This window comes from Colobus angolensis, unplaced genomic scaffold, assembly GCF_000951035.1.
Source record: "Colobus angolensis palliatus isolate OR3802 unplaced genomic scaffold, Cang.pa_1.0 Scaffold44, whole genome shotgun sequence".
In the NCBI taxonomy this organism is placed as follows: Eukaryota; Metazoa; Chordata; class Mammalia; order Primates; family Cercopithecidae; genus Colobus; species Colobus angolensis.
This window is the reverse complement of record NW_012117821.1, coordinates 1,505,738-1,522,044: the sequence shown is the minus strand read 5'-3', so window position 1 is coordinate 1,522,044 and position 16,307 is coordinate 1,505,738. Positions and strand designations below refer to the sequence as shown.

The 16,307-nt window shown below is 62.9% G+C and overlaps 3 protein-coding genes across 3 annotated transcripts in view; 2 read left to right on the top strand and 1 right to left on the bottom strand.

The window, feature by feature from the left end:
* PHPT1 (phosphohistidine phosphatase 1) overlaps positions 1-1,319 on the top strand; it is a 9,057-nt gene extending 7,738 nt beyond the window's left edge. The window contains 2 exon segments of the mRNA XM_011957279.1: positions 254-453; positions 1,038-1,319. Coding sequence (XP_011812669.1) covers positions 254-453; positions 1,038-1,130 — 293 coding nt within the window. The 3' untranslated portion in view covers positions 1,131-1,319.
* A 1,278-nt stretch (positions 1,320-2,597) lies between these two features.
* On the top strand, positions 2,598-11,010 carry MAMDC4 (MAM domain containing 4). The gene is made up of 27 exons (XM_011957278.1): positions 2,598-2,692; positions 3,357-3,464; positions 3,540-3,713; positions 3,800-3,925; positions 4,024-4,154; positions 4,237-4,321; positions 4,456-4,581; positions 4,785-4,922; positions 5,008-5,096; positions 5,175-5,348; positions 5,492-5,576; positions 5,669-5,857; positions 5,961-6,077; positions 6,240-6,371; positions 6,934-7,050; positions 7,131-7,265; positions 7,388-7,521; positions 7,590-7,809; positions 7,882-8,019; positions 8,201-8,319; positions 8,403-8,493; positions 8,612-8,758; positions 8,939-9,073; positions 9,224-9,351; positions 9,430-9,538; positions 10,134-10,309; positions 10,772-11,010. Exons 1-27 carry the CDS (start codon positions 2,647-2,649, stop codon positions 10,811-10,813), a joined length of 3,411 nt encoding a protein of 1,136 aa, XP_011812668.1. The 5' UTR covers positions 2,598-2,646; the 3' UTR covers positions 10,814-11,010.
* A 1,271-nt stretch (positions 11,011-12,281) lies between these two features.
* EDF1 (endothelial differentiation-related factor 1) lies at positions 12,282-15,525 on the bottom strand. The gene is made up of 5 exons (XM_011957402.1): positions 15,514-15,525; positions 13,944-13,995; positions 13,498-13,595; positions 13,062-13,155; positions 12,282-12,513 (listed from the first exon to the last, which is right to left on the bottom strand). Exons 1-5 carry the CDS (start codon positions 15,523-15,525, stop codon positions 12,452-12,454), a joined length of 318 nt encoding a protein of 105 aa, XP_011812792.1. The 3' UTR covers positions 12,282-12,451.
* Positions 15,526-16,307: the final 782 nt, after the last annotated feature.

Genomic DNA, 16,307 nt, shown 5'->3' with positions numbered 1-16,307 from the left:
GGCTTAGCGGGACGGGGGCGGGGCTGCGGGCCGGGGACGGCGTTCTGCTCCGAGCCCTGCCCCTGCTAGGTTTGAGCCAGGCTCAGGTCCTGGGCGGGAAAGGCGTGACCCGGCCTGACACCCCCCGCCTCACGACAGTCTCCCAGTCCCCGAGCACGCCCCGGTTCCACCCTCCTCTCATTCATCCCTGTCCCAGCCTCAAGGGGCTTCGTCTCCTCTGGGGAAGAGGCTGTTCAGAGCTGGGATTTTAGACCCCTTCGGCCGGGAGTTCCTCCCGCGGCCTCCAAGGGCGGCCAGGGCACGTCCTGAGGCCGCCCTCCCATCCCAGCGGACATCTACGACAAGGTGTCGGGCGACATGCAGAAGCAGGGCTGTGACTGTGAGTGTCTGGGCGGCGGGCGCATCTCCCACCAGAGCCAGGACAAGAAGATTCACGTGTACGGCTACTCCATGGTGAGCCGCAGCCCCGGCCCGCCCTGCTGGAGGCCCCAGTTCCAGCTTCGAGGCCCACCTGAGTCTGCTGCCCTGACCCGTGGCCCCAGATGAGCACGCAGGCTTCCCGGGGTTCTCCCAGTTGTGTTCCTGCATTCCCCCATGGAGCACAGGCCAGACCTGAGGGGCGGGAGGGAGACCCCCAGCCATGGCCTGCCATTCCCTCTCCCTGCCCCGGGAGGCCTTGCTGGGCTCTAGCTGTCCTCCAGCACTTTGTGCCCTGGGCCCCCAGAGGCAGTCAGTACCTGGGTGGAGTTCAGAGTCCCCGCCCGTGCTCTTCACAAAAACCACCAGCAGATGAGAGCCACGTGCGTCCCTCTGGGTGCCTCAAGCCCAGCATCCACCCTCAAGGTTTGCTTTGCCTATGAGGTCGCCTCTCCCCAGGGGAGCCCCCAAGGGCGGTCGGGATGGTGGGTTTGGCACCCCCAGGCACTGCCTGTCCCTTCCCCACACTTGCTTCTGGTGTGGCTGGTGGCTGGATGCCCAGAGCCAAGGCATGGGGTCGAAGGGTCCAGGTGGTGCCAGCAGGCATCTTCTCTCTCCAGGCCTATGGCCCTGCCCAGCACGCCATTTCAACTGAGAAAATCAAAGCCAAGTACCCCGACTACGAGGTTACCTGGGCTAACGATGGCTACTGAGCACTCCCAGCCTGGGGCCTGCTACCTCCAGCAGCCATGTTGGAGCCCCCGCCTTTGCCTGCACCCCTTTCCGGGTTGGCCCTGCCTGCTTCTGCGGCAGCCCCTGGTGACGTGCTGTCTACCAGGCTTTGCAGACAGGCTAGCTTGGCCACAGAATTAAACATGTTGCCACGCCTCCCAGTCTCTGAACTCTGTCCTTGGCTTCTGCACCCTGCGTCACCACCTCCAGGGCCCCCCCAGACCCTAACTAAAGCAGGTGGGTGGAGGAGCACAGGAGTGGCCCCAGGGAATGGCCGTGCACACTCAGCCCTTTGGGGTCTGATAAGGGGGCCCTGCTGACGGCCTGATTGCTCTTCCCACGGCCACTGTCCTCCAGGGCATCTTGGAGTCAGAGCCTGATCCCTCGGGCTGGCCAAGACCTGGGGCACCCACCAGTGCTCCCTCCTGTGAACCCATCCCAGGGCTCCCCAGTGTCCTGTCTGCCCTGAGGCTCGGCCTGCAGGCTCCTTCCATGACTAGCCCCATGGGGCCTGCCAGTATCCAGGGTCAGGTCCCACAGCTGCACCTACCCTGCAGGTTCACATTGACTCTGGGGGCCCCTCCCAGGTACCTCCTGCACCCGGCAGGGCTGTGGGCATGGCATGGGTTCAGGCCTTGCCCTGGGAAGCCCCAGACAAAGTGGCGCTCCATGGGGTGGTACAGGGGCACCCTGGGGGCCAGGGCTGGTTGTGCACAGGGCATCCCCACCTTTGTCAGCTCACTGGTCCTCCAGCCAGCCTCTCAGACGGGCACTGTCGTGACCACATTTTACAGACCGGGACACTGAGGCTTAGTGACACGAGCTCCGAGGTCACACCGTGGGAAATCACAAACAGGGCCTGGCTCCAAATGCCACACTCCTTCCCCAGCCTCAAAGAGCCCTGCCCCAAGTGTGGATCTGTTTCATGAGGACCAGAAGTTTCTGGGCTCCTAGGGACCCTGTGCCTGGCACCAGACGGCACCTGGATGCTCAGGGTGAATGAATGAGGGGGTGATCCTTCAGAGGCAGGTGCCCCACAGCTGCGAACGCAGGGTCCGGCTCTGGTGCACGTTGGACTCCCGCAGCTACCGGAGTGGTTGAATCCTGACCACCAGGCTAGTGCCAAAGGCACAGTGAGAGGCCACGGCGGCCTCTGCCCACCCCACACTGCCGAGCAGAGTCCTGGTGGGGTGCCTGGGTCCCTCCCCATTCCAGTGGGACCCTCCCCTCCACCAGGCAGGGCAGGGCAGGGTGGAAGGGCCTGACCTTGTGTCTGAGGGAGCCGAGCAGGTGGGAGCTGACCCTGGGTCAGAGGCCCCCTCCTGGGGCCACTATCCCGGCCTATGCTTGGCACCGTCAGCACTGGGTGGGGCCAGGCCGAGGGGCCCTCCACTTAACAGCAGAGTCAGCACGTGGGGCCAGTGCAGGCTCATAACTGCACAGAACTTCCCAGGCACCCTGTGTGGCCGCACTGGCCCTGCTTCCTCTGGCCCAACCATGCCTCTGCCCAGCCACCTGCTGCCCACCCTGGTCCTGTTACTGGGTAAGTCGTTTGTCTCACTCCTGAAGCAGGACGAGGGGCTCTGGCTTCTGAGTCTACCATCTGTGTGGCAGTGACAGGCACCAGGGCTGACGCCTGAGCCCCAAAGGGAAGGATGTTTGCCAGGCACTGCCTTGGCCGGTCTGCAATGGGGGTGACCTGGAATCAGCCCATGGGGTCCTCAGGCCTGCCAAGCAAAGGAAGAGACAAGACTCCCCTCCCAGTCTGGGACAAGAGGGCTCAGGAGATGCCCCCAGCTCTGTCAGTCTTTGTCTGCCACCCTTGGACTGGGCGGAGCCTGTGGAGACCCCTGGGCCACCCATTGTTGCCTCCCATTGGGGGTCACCCTCCCAGTGCCCAGTTCACTGCTGGGCACACTGGGTTCCTGCTGCCTTTCTGGGGGTGCCCCATGGCAGGGTCCTCATCCCCACACATGCCCAGGCTCTCCTCCCCAGCCTCTTCAGGGCTGGAAACAGGAGCATGCTCTGCTTGGTCCAGAGCCGGGTGAGAGTTCTCTGATGGGTCCTGGTCCCTCCCTGCCCCATCTCCTGGTCTGAGAGGCTTCCCTGGACAAAAGATGTCCAGTGCCAAAATTGAATAGTCCTAGGCAGGCTGGGATGGCTGATCACTCTGCACCCAGGCCCCCTGGCTGTCACCCTCCCAGCAGCAAGATCCCCAGGCTGGGCCTGGGTCCCCAGCCACTGCAGGAGCCCCGGTCAGGCCGTGTGCAACTTCGTGTGTGACTGTAGGGACTGCTCGGATGAGGCCCAATGTGGTAAGCCAAGGCCAGATGGGCGGGCAGGGCCAGTGCGAGCAGGCCTGGCGCACACCTGACCACCCACTCTCCCAGGTTACCGTGGGGCCTCGCCCGCCCTGGACACCCCCTTCACCTGCGACTTCGAGCAGGACTCCTGCGGCTGGCGGGACATTAGCACCTCAGGCTACAGCTGGCTCCGAGACAGGGCGGGGGCCGCACTGGAGGGTCCTGGGCCTCACTCAGACCACACGCTGGGCACCGACCTAGGTAAGGCCAGGGCAAGTCTCTGCCTGCCCCTGTCCCAACACCCTCCTTGCTCCCTGCCCTGTCTCCTGACCTCTCACCTGGGCCAGGCTGGTACATGGCCGTCGGAACCCACCGAGGGAAAGAGGCATCCACCGCAGCCCTGCGCTCGCCAACCCTGCGAGAGGCAGCCCCTTCCTGCCAGCTGAGGCTCTGGTACCACGCGGCCTCTGGAGGTGCACTCTGGACCCCCGAGGCTCATGGGGGGTTCCCAAGGGGAGGGCGGGTGGGGACAAGCAGGGACGCAGCTGCCCTGGGACCCCTGACATTGCAGATGTGGCTGAGCTGCGGCTGGAGGTGACCCATGGCTCAGAGACCCTGACCCTGTGGCAGAGCACAGGGCCCTGGGACCCCGGCTGGCAGGAGTTGGCAGTGACCACAGGCCGCATCCGGGGTGACTTCCGAGTGAGCTGGGAGGGTCTGGACGAGTGGGAGCCTTGGGGGGGTCTGGGCCCTGACTTAGGTCCTGAGGACCTGTTCTTTTCAGGTGACCTTCTCTGCCACCCGAAATGCCACCCACAGGGGCGCTGTGGCTCTGGATGACATACAGTTCGGGGACTGTGGTCTGCCCAGTAAGGCACCGCCTCTTCCTATTCCACCCCCGGGAGGGCCCCCGCCTGCCCACTCCCCTGCTCAGACCCTGTCTGCCCCCGAGTGCTCTCCCATTCCCAGGGCCTCGGTGAAGGGTTAACCCTGCCCCACCCAGCCCCCCAGGCCAGCTGCCCCCTGGGACACCACCACTGCCAGAACAAGGTCTGCGTGGAGCCCCAGCAGCTGTGCGACGGGGAAGACAACTGCGGGGACCTGTCTGATGAGGACCCACTCACCTGTGGTGAGGCCAGGGTGGGGGCCCAGAGTGAGGCAGGGAGACTGGACACCTCGGTGGGGGCCCTAGCACTCATCCGGGAGGGGGCACCTTGGATCCTTGGGATGATCCTTCTGGGGGTGTGGTTGCCAGGGTCACCCTGGAGCTGGGGCCATACGGCTGCAGGAAGCACTGCCTAGTGGCCCTGACACCCCCACCTCCCGCCCTAGGCCGCCACACAGCCACCGACTTTGAGACAGGCCTGGGCCCATGGAACCGCTCGGAAGGCTGGTCCCGGAACCACAGCGCTGGTGGTCCTGAGCGTCCCTCCTGGCCACGCCGTGACCACAGCCGGAACAGTGCGCAGGGTGAGGCCCACAGGGGACCCGGCCCAGGCCCTGTCCACGTGGCCACAGCCCAGAGGCTGTGGCCCACTCCCGCCCTTTCCCGCAGGCTCCTTCCTGGTCTCTGTGGCCGAGCCTGGCACCCCTGCTATACTCTCCAGCCCCGAATTCCAAGCCTCAGGCGCCTCCAACTGCTCGGTGAGATGGGTGGGGCTCACAGGGCCTCCGTGCTGGCTGCCCAGGTGCAGGGCCCCCAGCCAGCTCTTGGTTCCACAGCTGATCTTCTATCACTACCTGCATGGCTCTGAGGCTGGCTGCCTCCAGTTGTTCCTGCAGACTCTGGGGTCCAGTGCCCCCCAGGCTCCCGTCCTGCTGCGGAGGCGCCGAGGGGAGCTGGGGACTGCGTGGGTCCGAGACCGTGTTGACATCCAGAGCGACCACCCTTTCCAGGTAGGGAACAGCAAGAGGGTGGGGTCTGGGGAACGAGGCTGCGGGCAGGGGAGGGGAACCCACAAGGTACCCGCTGTGGGTGGACAGGGACCAGACCTCTGGGGAAAATAGGCTGGGCACCCCCTGAGCCCCTCTGCCCTCAGATCCTCCTGGCCGGGCAGACAGGCCCGGGGGGCGTCGTGGGTCTGGACGACCTCATCCTGTCTGACCACTGCAGACCAGTCCCGGGTGAGCCTGCTGAATCTCCCCTACCCTGCCTTGCCCTGGAGAGGCACAGCACTCCCCATCCCTCCCACCTGACCCAGTTCTGCCCCCCACAGAGGTGTCTACCCTGCAGCCACTGCCTCCTGGGCCCTGGGCCCCAGCCCCCCAACCCCTGTCGCCCAGCTCACGGCTCCAGGATTCCTGCAAGCAGGGGCATCTCGCCTGCGGGGACCTGTGTGTGCCCCCAGAACAGCTGTGTGACTTCGAGGAGCAGTGCGCAGGGGGCGAGGACGAGCAGGCCTGCGGTAAAGGGGCTCAGCCTCCTGCAGACCTCCTGCTGAGGAGCCAAGGGGGTAGGTGCCGGGGCGGGCTGAGGACTCTGCCATTCAGTGCCCATTGCTGTTTCAGGCACCACAGACTTTGAGTCCCTTGAGGCCGGGGGATGGGAGGACGCCAGTGTGGGGCGGCTGCAGTGGCGGCGTCTCTCAGCCCAGGAGAGCCAGGGGTCCAGTGCAGCTGTTGCTGGTGAGGCCCAAGGCCCAACGCTCAAGCCCCCACCCTGGTGTGCGCAGCATCCTCGGAGGGGTCTCTGCTCTGTCTGCACTACAGAGGGTCTCGGGATTGGGGATCCCTGAGGGACAGAGTGGGGCCCTGGACGAGGCTTTGAGCACCTTGCTCTTCCCCTAGGGCACTTCCTGTCTCTACAGAGGGCCTGGGGGCAGCTGAGCACTGAGGCCCGGGTCCTTACACCCCTCCTTGGCCCTTCTGGCCCCAGCTGTGAACTCCACTTGGCTTACTATTTACAGAGCCAGCCCCGAGGTACCGCCACCCCCCCAACAAGCTCCCTGGCCAGCCCCTGGGTGCTCCCTGCACGGTGGGAGGGATCTGGGGTCGGGTGACCCACAGCGCCCCCCGCCCCGCTGGCCAGGTTTCCTGGCACTAGTTGTGGTAGACAATGGCTCCCGGGAGCTGGCATGGCAGGCCCTGAGCAGCAGTGCAGGTGGCTGGAAGGTGGACAAGGTCCTTCTAGGGGCCCGCCGCCGGCCCTTCCAGGTGAGGAGGGCAGCCCAGAGTGGGGGTTCCACTGGAGCAGGCCCTGACTTAATGGTCCTCCTCATCCCCCTACCCCATGAAGCTGGAGTTTGTCGGTTTGGTGGACTTGGACGGCCCTGACCAGCAGGGAGCTGGGGTGGACAACGTGACCCTGAGGGACTGTAGCCCCACAGTGACCACCGAGAGAGACAGAGGTTCCTGCTGCCCATCCTCATTCCCAGCTGGGTGCTCCCCCGACACCCCTCCAGGGACCCCAGAGCTTCTACCTTCTCAGGGCTCTGGAGGGGGAGGGGGAAAGGTCTGTGACCCCACCTGGCCCCACCCCCAGAGGTCTCCTGTAACTTTGAGCGCGACACATGCAGCTGGTACCCAGGCCACCTCTCAGACACACACTGGCGCTGGGTGGAGAGCCATGGCCCTGACCACGACCACACCACAGGCCAAGGTAAGATGGGTGCTCAGACCGGGGGTGACTTTCAGACAGGAGTGGAGCATCTCTGCAGCTCAGCCCCATGCACCCTACAGGTCACTTTGTGCTCCTGGACCCCACAGACCCCATGGCCTGGGGCCACAGCGCCCACTTGCTCTCCAGGCCCCAGGTGCCAGCAGTGCCCACGGAATGTCTAAGCTTCTGGTACCACCTCCATGGACCCCAGATTGGTGAGTGGACCTGGGAGTGGGGCAGGGCCTGTGGGGAGGCCCCCGGAGGTTCAGAGTCCCCCCTCTGACACCTATCGAGGCACAGGGGAGAGGTCAGTTATGGACTGGTCCCCTCCCTGCAGGGACTCTGCGCCTGGCCATGAGACGGGAAGGGGAGGAGACACACCTGTGGTCACGGTCGGGCACCCAGGGCAACCGCTGGCATGAGGCCTGGGCCACCCTTTCCCACCAGCCTGGCTCCCGTGCCCAGTACCAGGTGAGGCCTGGCGCCCGGGTGGGAGGACAGGGCAGGACCCCCAGCCAGCTGACACCCTCCACCCCTAGCTGCTGTTCGAGGGCCTCCGGGACGGATACCACGGCACCATGGCGCTGGACGACGTGGCCGTGCGGCCAGGCCCCTGCTGGGCCCCTCATCACTGCTCCTTTGAGGACTCGGACTGCGGCTTCTCCTCTGGAGGCCAGGGTCTCTGGAGGCGCCAGGCCAATGCCTCGGGCCACACAGCCTGGGGCCCCCCAACAGACCACACCACTGAGACAGCCCAAGGTATGGGGGCCTGGCAGGGGCAGGGATTGAGGGGCTGGCCAGGGGCTGGCAGGCTGATGCTGGCACCTCCAGGGCACTATATGGTGGTGGACACCAGCCCAGAGGCACTGCCCAGGGGCCACACAGCCTCCCTGACCTCCAAGGAGTATAGGCCCCCGGCCCAGCCTGCTTGCCTGACCTTCTGGTACCACGGGAGCCTCCATAACCCAGGTGAGGGGCTTAGGGAGGGGACCCCAGTGGGCTCAGGGAAGCTTGGCCTGGTGTCCCCACCAGCCTTGTGCTGAGGCCACTGGGGAGCCTCTTGCGCCCGCCAGGCCGGGAGCCTGGGAGCTCCTCCGGGGCCTGCAGGCGCTCTCCCCACACTGCTGACCGGGGCTGCCCCTGCTGGCAGGCACCCTGCGGGTCCACCTGGAGAAGGGCGGGAAGCACCAGGTGCTCAGCCTCAGTGCCCACGGTGGGCTGGCCTGGCACCTGGGCAGCGTGGACGTGCAGGCCGAGCGAGCCTGGAGGGTGAGTGCAGGGTGGGGTGCCCCTCCCCCTTCCCCTGAGGGCTGCCTGGACCCGCTGAGGCTGCCCTGCCCTGCACCCACCAGGTGGTGTTTGAGGCCGTGGCCGCAGGCGTGGCACACTCCTACGTGGCTCTGGATGACCTGCTCCTCCAGGATGGGCCCTGCCCTCGGCCAGGTGGGAGCCCTGCTGTGGCCTCGGCCCTGCTCTGGGGCGCCTGCCTAGCCCTCTCCCTTCGTGGTGGTGGTGCCTAGGGCTTGGGCGGCAGCACCACTCGCCCACCCATGTCTTGCAGGTTCCTGTGATTTTGAGTCTGGCCTGTGTGGCTGGAGCCACCTGGCCTGGCCCAGCCTGGGCGGATACAGCTGGGACTGGGGTGGGGGAGCCACCCCCTCTCGTTACCCCCAGCCCCCTGTGGACCACACCCTGGGCACAGAGGCAGGTACGTGCCCACTGGAGCCAGGTGGGGAGGCGACCCAGAGGCCACACACAGCCACCTGGCCTCCTGCTGCCCACCGAGTACACACCCCATCCAGAGGAGGCCCTGCCCACCCAGCCTCTGCTAGAGCCCTGAGGGCTGGCTCTGCCCATCAGCTGGGCATCAACCTCCTCTTGTTCCCAGGCCACTTTGCTTTCTTTGAAACTGGCGTGCTGGGCCCCGGGGGCCGGGCCGCCTGGCTGCGCAGCGAGCCTCTGCCAGCCACCCCAGTCTCCTGTCTCCGCTTCTGGTACCACATGGGCTTTCCTGAGCACTTCTGTGAGTCCAGCTGGGCCAATGGGTGCCTGGGCAATGGGGGCAGCAGGGGTCCAGGAGCAGAGGTGGGGAGGTGGCCTCCTATCCCGCCCCTGGTTAGGTGTGCAGGAGTCCCGGGACCCCAGGCCTGACACGCCCTGGCCCTGCTCTCAGACAAGGGGGAGCTGAGGGTGCTGCTGCGCAGTGCCCGCGGCCAGCTGGCCGTGTGGAGCACAGGCGGGCACCGGCGGCACCAGTGGCTGGAGGCCCAGGTGGAGGTGGCCAGCACCAACGAGTTCCAGGTGAGGCCGGCTGTCCAGGCCAGGAGCCGCCTCCTCCTCCACCCAGGGCCCACACAGACTCCTTTCCTTCCCCATCAGGTTGTGTTTGAAGCCACTCTGGGCGGCCAGCCAGCCCTGGGGCCCATTGCCCTGGATGACGTGGAGTATCTGGCCGGGCAGCGTTGCCAGCAGCCTGCCCCCAGCCCGGGTGAGCCCTGGGCTGTAGTGAGGCACGGAAGAGGGCCCAGGGGCCAGCCCGGCTCGGGGTTTGCCAGGCTTACCAGCGTGTGGCCCCAGGAGCTGTGAGCATGCTGCACCCAGACAGGACAGGAGAGCTGCCAGGCCCACACCCTATGCCCTCCTCACTCTCTGCCCGGCTCACCCCTGGGGCCACTGCCCGGGCTGGGCTGTCCCTGGGGTGTACCCTCTGGGGCCTGCCCTGCCTGGCTGTGGCCTCTGTGCTCCCTGTGCCCACACCCAGGGCAAGGTCCATCCTGGAGGAGCTGCCCGCCGGGTCAGGGCAACCACTGACTGCTCTCACTTGGTGAGGGAAAGGATCTCACCTGGGGCCACGAGTCCCACCAAGTCTGCAGACTGCAGCTGCCTGCCTGCCAGGCCCCATCCTTGTGGTGGCAGAACAGATACCCTCTGCCTTTGAAACAGGGGTGAACCCCAGGAGCCAGCAGAGGCTGAGGGGACCAGGTTGCCCCAGGCTTCCTCCTCAGCCTCAGATGTAGGGGCTACACCCGGACACCCAAACTGGGGGCTGCTCTGGAGGGCTCACGTGTCCCTATGGCCCACAGGGGACACAGCCGCACCCGTGTCTGTGCCAACTGTGGTTGGCAGTGCCCTCCTATTGCTCATGCTCCTGGTGCTGCTGGGACTTGGGGGACGGCGTTGGCTGAAGAGGGGGAGCTGCCCTTTCCAGAGCAACACAGAGGCCACAGCCCCCGGCTTTGACAACATCCTTTTCAATGCGGTAGGAGCCCCCGGGGATGGGTGGGCAGGAGCCGCTGTGCTCAGCTGTGACCCTGGAGGGTAGGCACTGGCGGGACACATCCCCCCAGGGAGGAGTCCCCACCTGCGCAAGGCCCATCCTTGCCCTCCCTGCCCTGCCTCTCCCAGCCACCACTGTCAAAGCTCCTCCTCTTTGGCCGGGCGGGGTGGCTCACACCTGTAATCCCAGCACTTTGGGAGGTCGAGGCAGGTGGATCACCTGAGGTCAGACTGTCCAACATAGTGAAACCTCTTCTCTACTAAAAATACAAAATATTAGCTGGGTGTGGTGGCAGGTGCCTGTAATCCCAGCTACTCGGGAGGCAGGGGTTGCAGTCAGTGAGCCGAGATCATGCCACTGCACTCCATCCTGGGTGACAAGAGCGAAACTCCGTCTCGGGAAAGAAAAGAAAAAAGAAAAAAAAACTCCTCTTCCTCCTCCTAGGATGGTGTCACCCTCCCGGCATCTGTCACCAGCGATCCGTAGACCACCTCAGACAAGGCCTCACTTCCTCACGTAACATCCAGCACTTGGTCAGACCCTATCCGGGGACTGGACACCTGCCCCACCCAGGCTGGGACAGGCTGCAGGTCTCAGGACATGCCGAGGCCTGGGCGTTCCCTGCCCTGTGCTGACTCTGTTGCTCTGTGAATAAACACCCTGGCCCATGAGGGCGGCCCAAGCTCCCAGGCTGAAGTCAGTGCGTCCACACTTCACCAGCCAGTGAGGGTGGGGGCTGCAGTGTTAAGTGACATGATAGGAGAACATGCTAGGGTCACCTGCTTGCTTCTGGATGCAGCTCAGGAACCAGAGACAAGGGGACCCTCTCCCACGAGGACACAGACCCACCAAGACAAGGGCCAGGGCAGGGGCTCTGTGTCTATTGAGAACAACAGTAAAACTGACCCACAGCATCAGGAGCATGCAAAAGAGATGACCCTTAGGGGACAGGGTGCACGGAGCAGGCCGAGGGAAGAAGTGCCTCAGCTGGGCCCATTGTCTGTGGTACAGGCCTGAGCTGCCCCAGGGACTGTGGGTCACAGTGCCCAGGTCACCAGGTGCCCCAGGGCTGCAGCTGAACCCTTCCCTTTGACCCCTGCGCCTGAGCAGGAGGGTGACCCTGTGAAGCTGTGACCTGGCCTGGGGCACAAGCAGAGAACTCCCATCCTAACGCAGGGTCAACGTCACTAACCTCAGCTCCCAGAGCACTGGTCCTCCACGTGGGTGACTCGGGCACAACCCCGTGGTGAGGGCCCAGTCTTGTGGCCTCTGAGGCCTGGCTGTGGGTGGCTATCCCCAGGGAGGGTGGCAATACCCAGACCTGTGCAGCCAAGCCCCCTCCTGCCCACAGGAAAGCCCTACCCTGCCTCATGAACTCACATCTGCCCCCAGGAGCCGTGCGGTGCTGGAGGGCACAGTATGGCACCCTCGCCAGCCACCGGGCTCCTGTCCGTCCTGGGGACTAAGTCCCAGCAGAAGGTGGTGGTCAGGCATGGCCAGTGCCATCCCTCATCTTCAGGTGCTGTGGGGCTGACCAGTGCCCGCTGTGCACACAGATGGGCGAAAGGAAATGGCCCTGCAGACACACCTTCAGGGCCCCCTGGCAGCCCACTCCCGGGCATCAGTCATGAAAATTCACCGGCCTTCCCCACAACTAGGGGCCTGGGAGCTGACAGCAGGACCGAATACTCTGGCCCCGGCACCAAGGGCAGGAAATTCTCCCAGCTTCTCTTTAGAGCTACATCAGAGAAAGCAGCTCCCACTGACGCCGCTCCTCCTCCGTCCGCGCCTCTGGCCTCCACCCCTCACTCTTATGTAAGGTGGTGCTCAGAGCTCCCTGAGGCCTCTGAGCCACAACTGCTACTGGGCAGACACCCCTAGAACAGGAAGGCGGAGTTCTGCATCCTGATCTGAGGAACGCGACGTAGGGAGAAAAACAGTCAGCAGAACCCAAAGCTTTGCAAGGTTTTGTTTGTTTGACAGCAGGAATGGGCTGGGGAGGGTTCCCCACGAGCTGGACCCCTTGTTCCGTGTCGCCGTGAGGAGACCCACGGCGGTGCTGGCGGCCAAGGGGAGCCGGCAGAACGAGACCAGCTGGAGCGCACTGACTTCGAGGCTTTGTGTTCATTTCGCCCTAGGCCCCTTCTCGATGGGCTTTCCAATGTCCTTTCCCCGGAGCTTGAGGCCTGAAAGGAGCCACAGCCACTGGCCACTGCAGCGCCAGCTCCCTCCTGCCCCCCACGCTGCCCCACTTCAACATCTTCCCAGGGAAGGGGGCCACGCCGCTCCCACTCCTCACTGGGCTCTCAACATACAAGCACTCCTGGACCTCACATCTAATTTTGAAAAGGATGAGTCTGATCATCTTAGCAGAGCACGAATACCCCTCTCTGGAAGAACTGGAGCCAGGGTCCTCTGCGGAACTGGCTTCCGGCCCCACGCGGATAGGGCCTGGACCACTGTGCTCAGGCTCAGACCATGGCCAACAGCACGGGCTGATGGGAACTGGCAAGGGGAAGGGAGTGGGATTCCACTGCTCTTGGGGGATTCCCGAGGCCTGCAGAGCCCCCACCATCCCTCAGTCTGTACTGCCTGGAGAAGCGAAGCTCCAGAATTCAGAGAACAGGGGACCCTCAGGGCCATCTTCATCTCCCGAGTCCCACTCTCACCAACCCCAGCCAGGAGTGGTGGCCTCCCTGTCCAGCGGACCCGGCGAAGGCGGAGGGACACTCACCGATGGCCCGCTCGATCTTGCCCAGCACCTGGTTATTGGGTATGGCCCGTCCGCTCTCATAGTCCGCGATCACCTGTGGCTTCTCATTGATTTTCTAAAGAGAACATGCACATCAGCTCCACTAGCACGGCTGCGAAACCAGGCGTGGAGTGTTGCCTGAGAACACCAGCTTCTGGGGCCCCGGGGTACGCAGCCACACGCAGCTGCGTTTTGTGCAAGAGTCAGTGAGAGCCGGGCTGACCTGGCTTCCTGAGGCATTCCCTGCAGGGGCACCAGGGGGGTGCAGCCTGCCCTCCCCGTGCTATCTGAACACCGGCCACCCGCCTCCCCAAACCCACAACCCCAGGAGGAGTGAGAGCCGGCGCAGCCTCACCGTGGCCAGGTCCTTCTGCGTAAGCCCCTTGCTCTGCCGACCCTGCTGGATCACCTTGCCCACCTCCAGGGTCACCCTGTCATGGTGCAGCTCCTCCGTCTCCCGGTCCAGCTTGGCTGTGTTCTTGGTGATAGAATGTTGTTTGTTCTGGCCAGCAGCCCCTGGAATCGGTGTGAGGCAAAAGCAGAACAGAGGGTTTGGAATTAACCTGACGGAAAACCATTTCAGAGTGGTAACCAGACCCCAGAGGCTGCCTGAGCCCAAAGGGACATGGGAACCCAGGCTGTCCCAGGTTCACACACCTCAGGGCATGGACTTCCAGAGTTTTCTCTCAGTTATGGCAACCAGAGCTGCTCTGGGAAGATGGCTGCCTCCCAGGACTCCGGCCAGCACCGGTTCAGGCAGGCACACAGCTGACAACGTCCCTGTGGGCACCATCCACACCGCATCCACCAGCACATGGACCCACAGCACAGCCTCATTTTGCAAGTGGAAACACAAGTACCTACATTTCTTGGAAGTCTCCACATCTTCTCCTCGTCTCTGTGCCGCTAAGATAGCCTAGAAAATTAGAAAACATCAGATCAAAAGTAGCTTTGGCAGTGTCCAGCACACACCAATTCAGGCCTGCTGTTAGCCAGTTAGCACACTGCTAAGGACCAGTGGTGCCCAACGATGGAATATGCAGTGCTGGGTTCAATTACCCAAGCTCAACTAGGTACTGCAGCTCATGTCTGTAATCCCAGCACTTTGGGAAACCAAAGTAGCAGAATCACTTGAGGCCACGAGTTCAAGACCAGCCTGGGCAACACAGCGAGATCCTGTCTCTACAAAAAAATAAAAAAAAAATTGTCAGGCATTGTAGTACATGCCTGTAGAGGGAGGCTAGGGCAGGAGGATCACTTGAGCCCAGGAGTTTGAGGGTGTGGTGGGCTATGATAATGCCATTGCACTCCAGCCTGGGCAACAGAATGAGACACTGTCTAAAAAAACAAAACACAACAAAACCCCAAACTCGTTATACAAAAGCCTCTACAATCAGATGTCTAGGAAATTCATAATAAACTGCTAAGGGAACACCACTTCCTTTGCTGTTGAGAAGGACACACTAGGGTTTTTTGTTTTTTTTTTTTTTTTTAGAGTTGGGGTCTTGCTATGTTGCCCAGGCTGGTCTGGAACTCCTGGACTCAGCCTCCCTCCTGATAGCTAGTATGCACTAGTGGATTCTTTTTGAGAAATCATATTTAGCATAGATTTACTTCTCTGCTGGATTCTACTGCAAAAGTAGGAAGGAACACCAAATGCTGGCCTGGTGCGGCCTTCCTCCCTGGATCTGGCTCCCAGTAACACAAAGATGACACATCTCATGGAAGCCTGCAGGCTCCCCAGAAACATCACCAATTACAGTGATGCTATCTCATCTACAGTCACTGAATATTAATATAATGTATTTCTTGACTTTTTTTTTTTTTGAGACAGTCTCACTCTGTCGCCCAGGCTGAAATGCAGTGGCACGATCTCAGCTCACTGCAACCTTCGCACTCCGAGTTGAAGCAATTCTCCTGCCTCAGCCTCCCCAGTAGCTAGGATTACAGGCACCTGCCACCATGCTTGGCTAATTTTGTGTATTTTTAGTAGAGACGGGGTTTCACCATCTTGGCCAGGCTGATCTTGAACTCCTGACCTCATGATCCACCCGCCTTGGCCTCTCAGAGTGCTGGGATTACAGGCTTCAGCCACTGTGCCTGGCTAACATTTCTACCACTTCAGAAAAGTGACTTGTGGAGCATCCTAAGTGTGATGTACTCAAAGATGCTGCCACACAATTATTCCCGTGACTCCTAGCTTGTGGCCATTAAGTTTCCTTTAAAAGAAAAGGAAACTTTTCTTTTAAAGGAAAGTTCTGGCCCGGTACAACCAGCAAGGGCAGGGCAGACCAATGAATCCCTGTCACCAGAGCCCCAGCACATCCTGGCCCAACTGGCCTCAAAGGCTTCAGCCCTAGGCCACCTGAGAGTATAAATGAGGCAGAGGTGGTGACTAAACTGTCCTCCCTATTACATCAGACTCACAACTGACCCTCGGATCCATCAGCCACACTGGTAATCTCCTTCCACAAGTACTGCTCAGGGCACGCCCATCTTCCACCCGTGCAACAGGGGGAGGCAGGGTCCACCTGCTCATGGGGTTCCCTGATGCAGGCACTCCCTACAGCCTCTGATGGACCCAGGTAGGCTCCTTGGGCAGTATCTGACCAGCGGAGACCAGTAGAACCAAGCAGGCCCCAAGCAAAGAGAAAAGTCTCAGGGAGGAGCCTACTCGCTGTCCCCAGCTCCCACTCAGGTCACTAACCTCTGGCCCAGTCACCCGGTCTCCCGCCCCAGGCCCTCAACTGCTGTCCACTGGCCCCCAGCCCTATCCCAACCCCAATTCCCCACCCTCATCGCTGGTTCCTGCTGCTTGCCCCAGTCCCCACCCCTGTCCTAAGCCCTGTCCCCGACTCTAGTCCCTGTCCTCCCAAGCCCTGTCCCCAACTCCATCCCTGCCCCCGTTCCCAGTGCTCACCCTGGTCCTCTGTCCCCTATCCTCACACAAGGCCCCAGCCTTGTCCCCGCCCCCGTCCCCACCTCCTGCCTCTGTCCTCACACCTGTCCCCACCAACAGTCCCTGCCCCTATCCCCTTCCCGCCCCACCCTGGCACTGATTCCCGGCCCTATCGCCTGCCCCTTGCCCCGTCCCGTTCCTTGCTCCTCTCCTCCCGCAGTCGCCCGCCCCCTGCCTCCTGGGTCCGTCCATCCCCACCTGGGTCCGCCCCTCACCTTCCCACCCCTGTTCTGGCCCGGTCCTCCTACCACTGCGATGCTCCCCGCCCC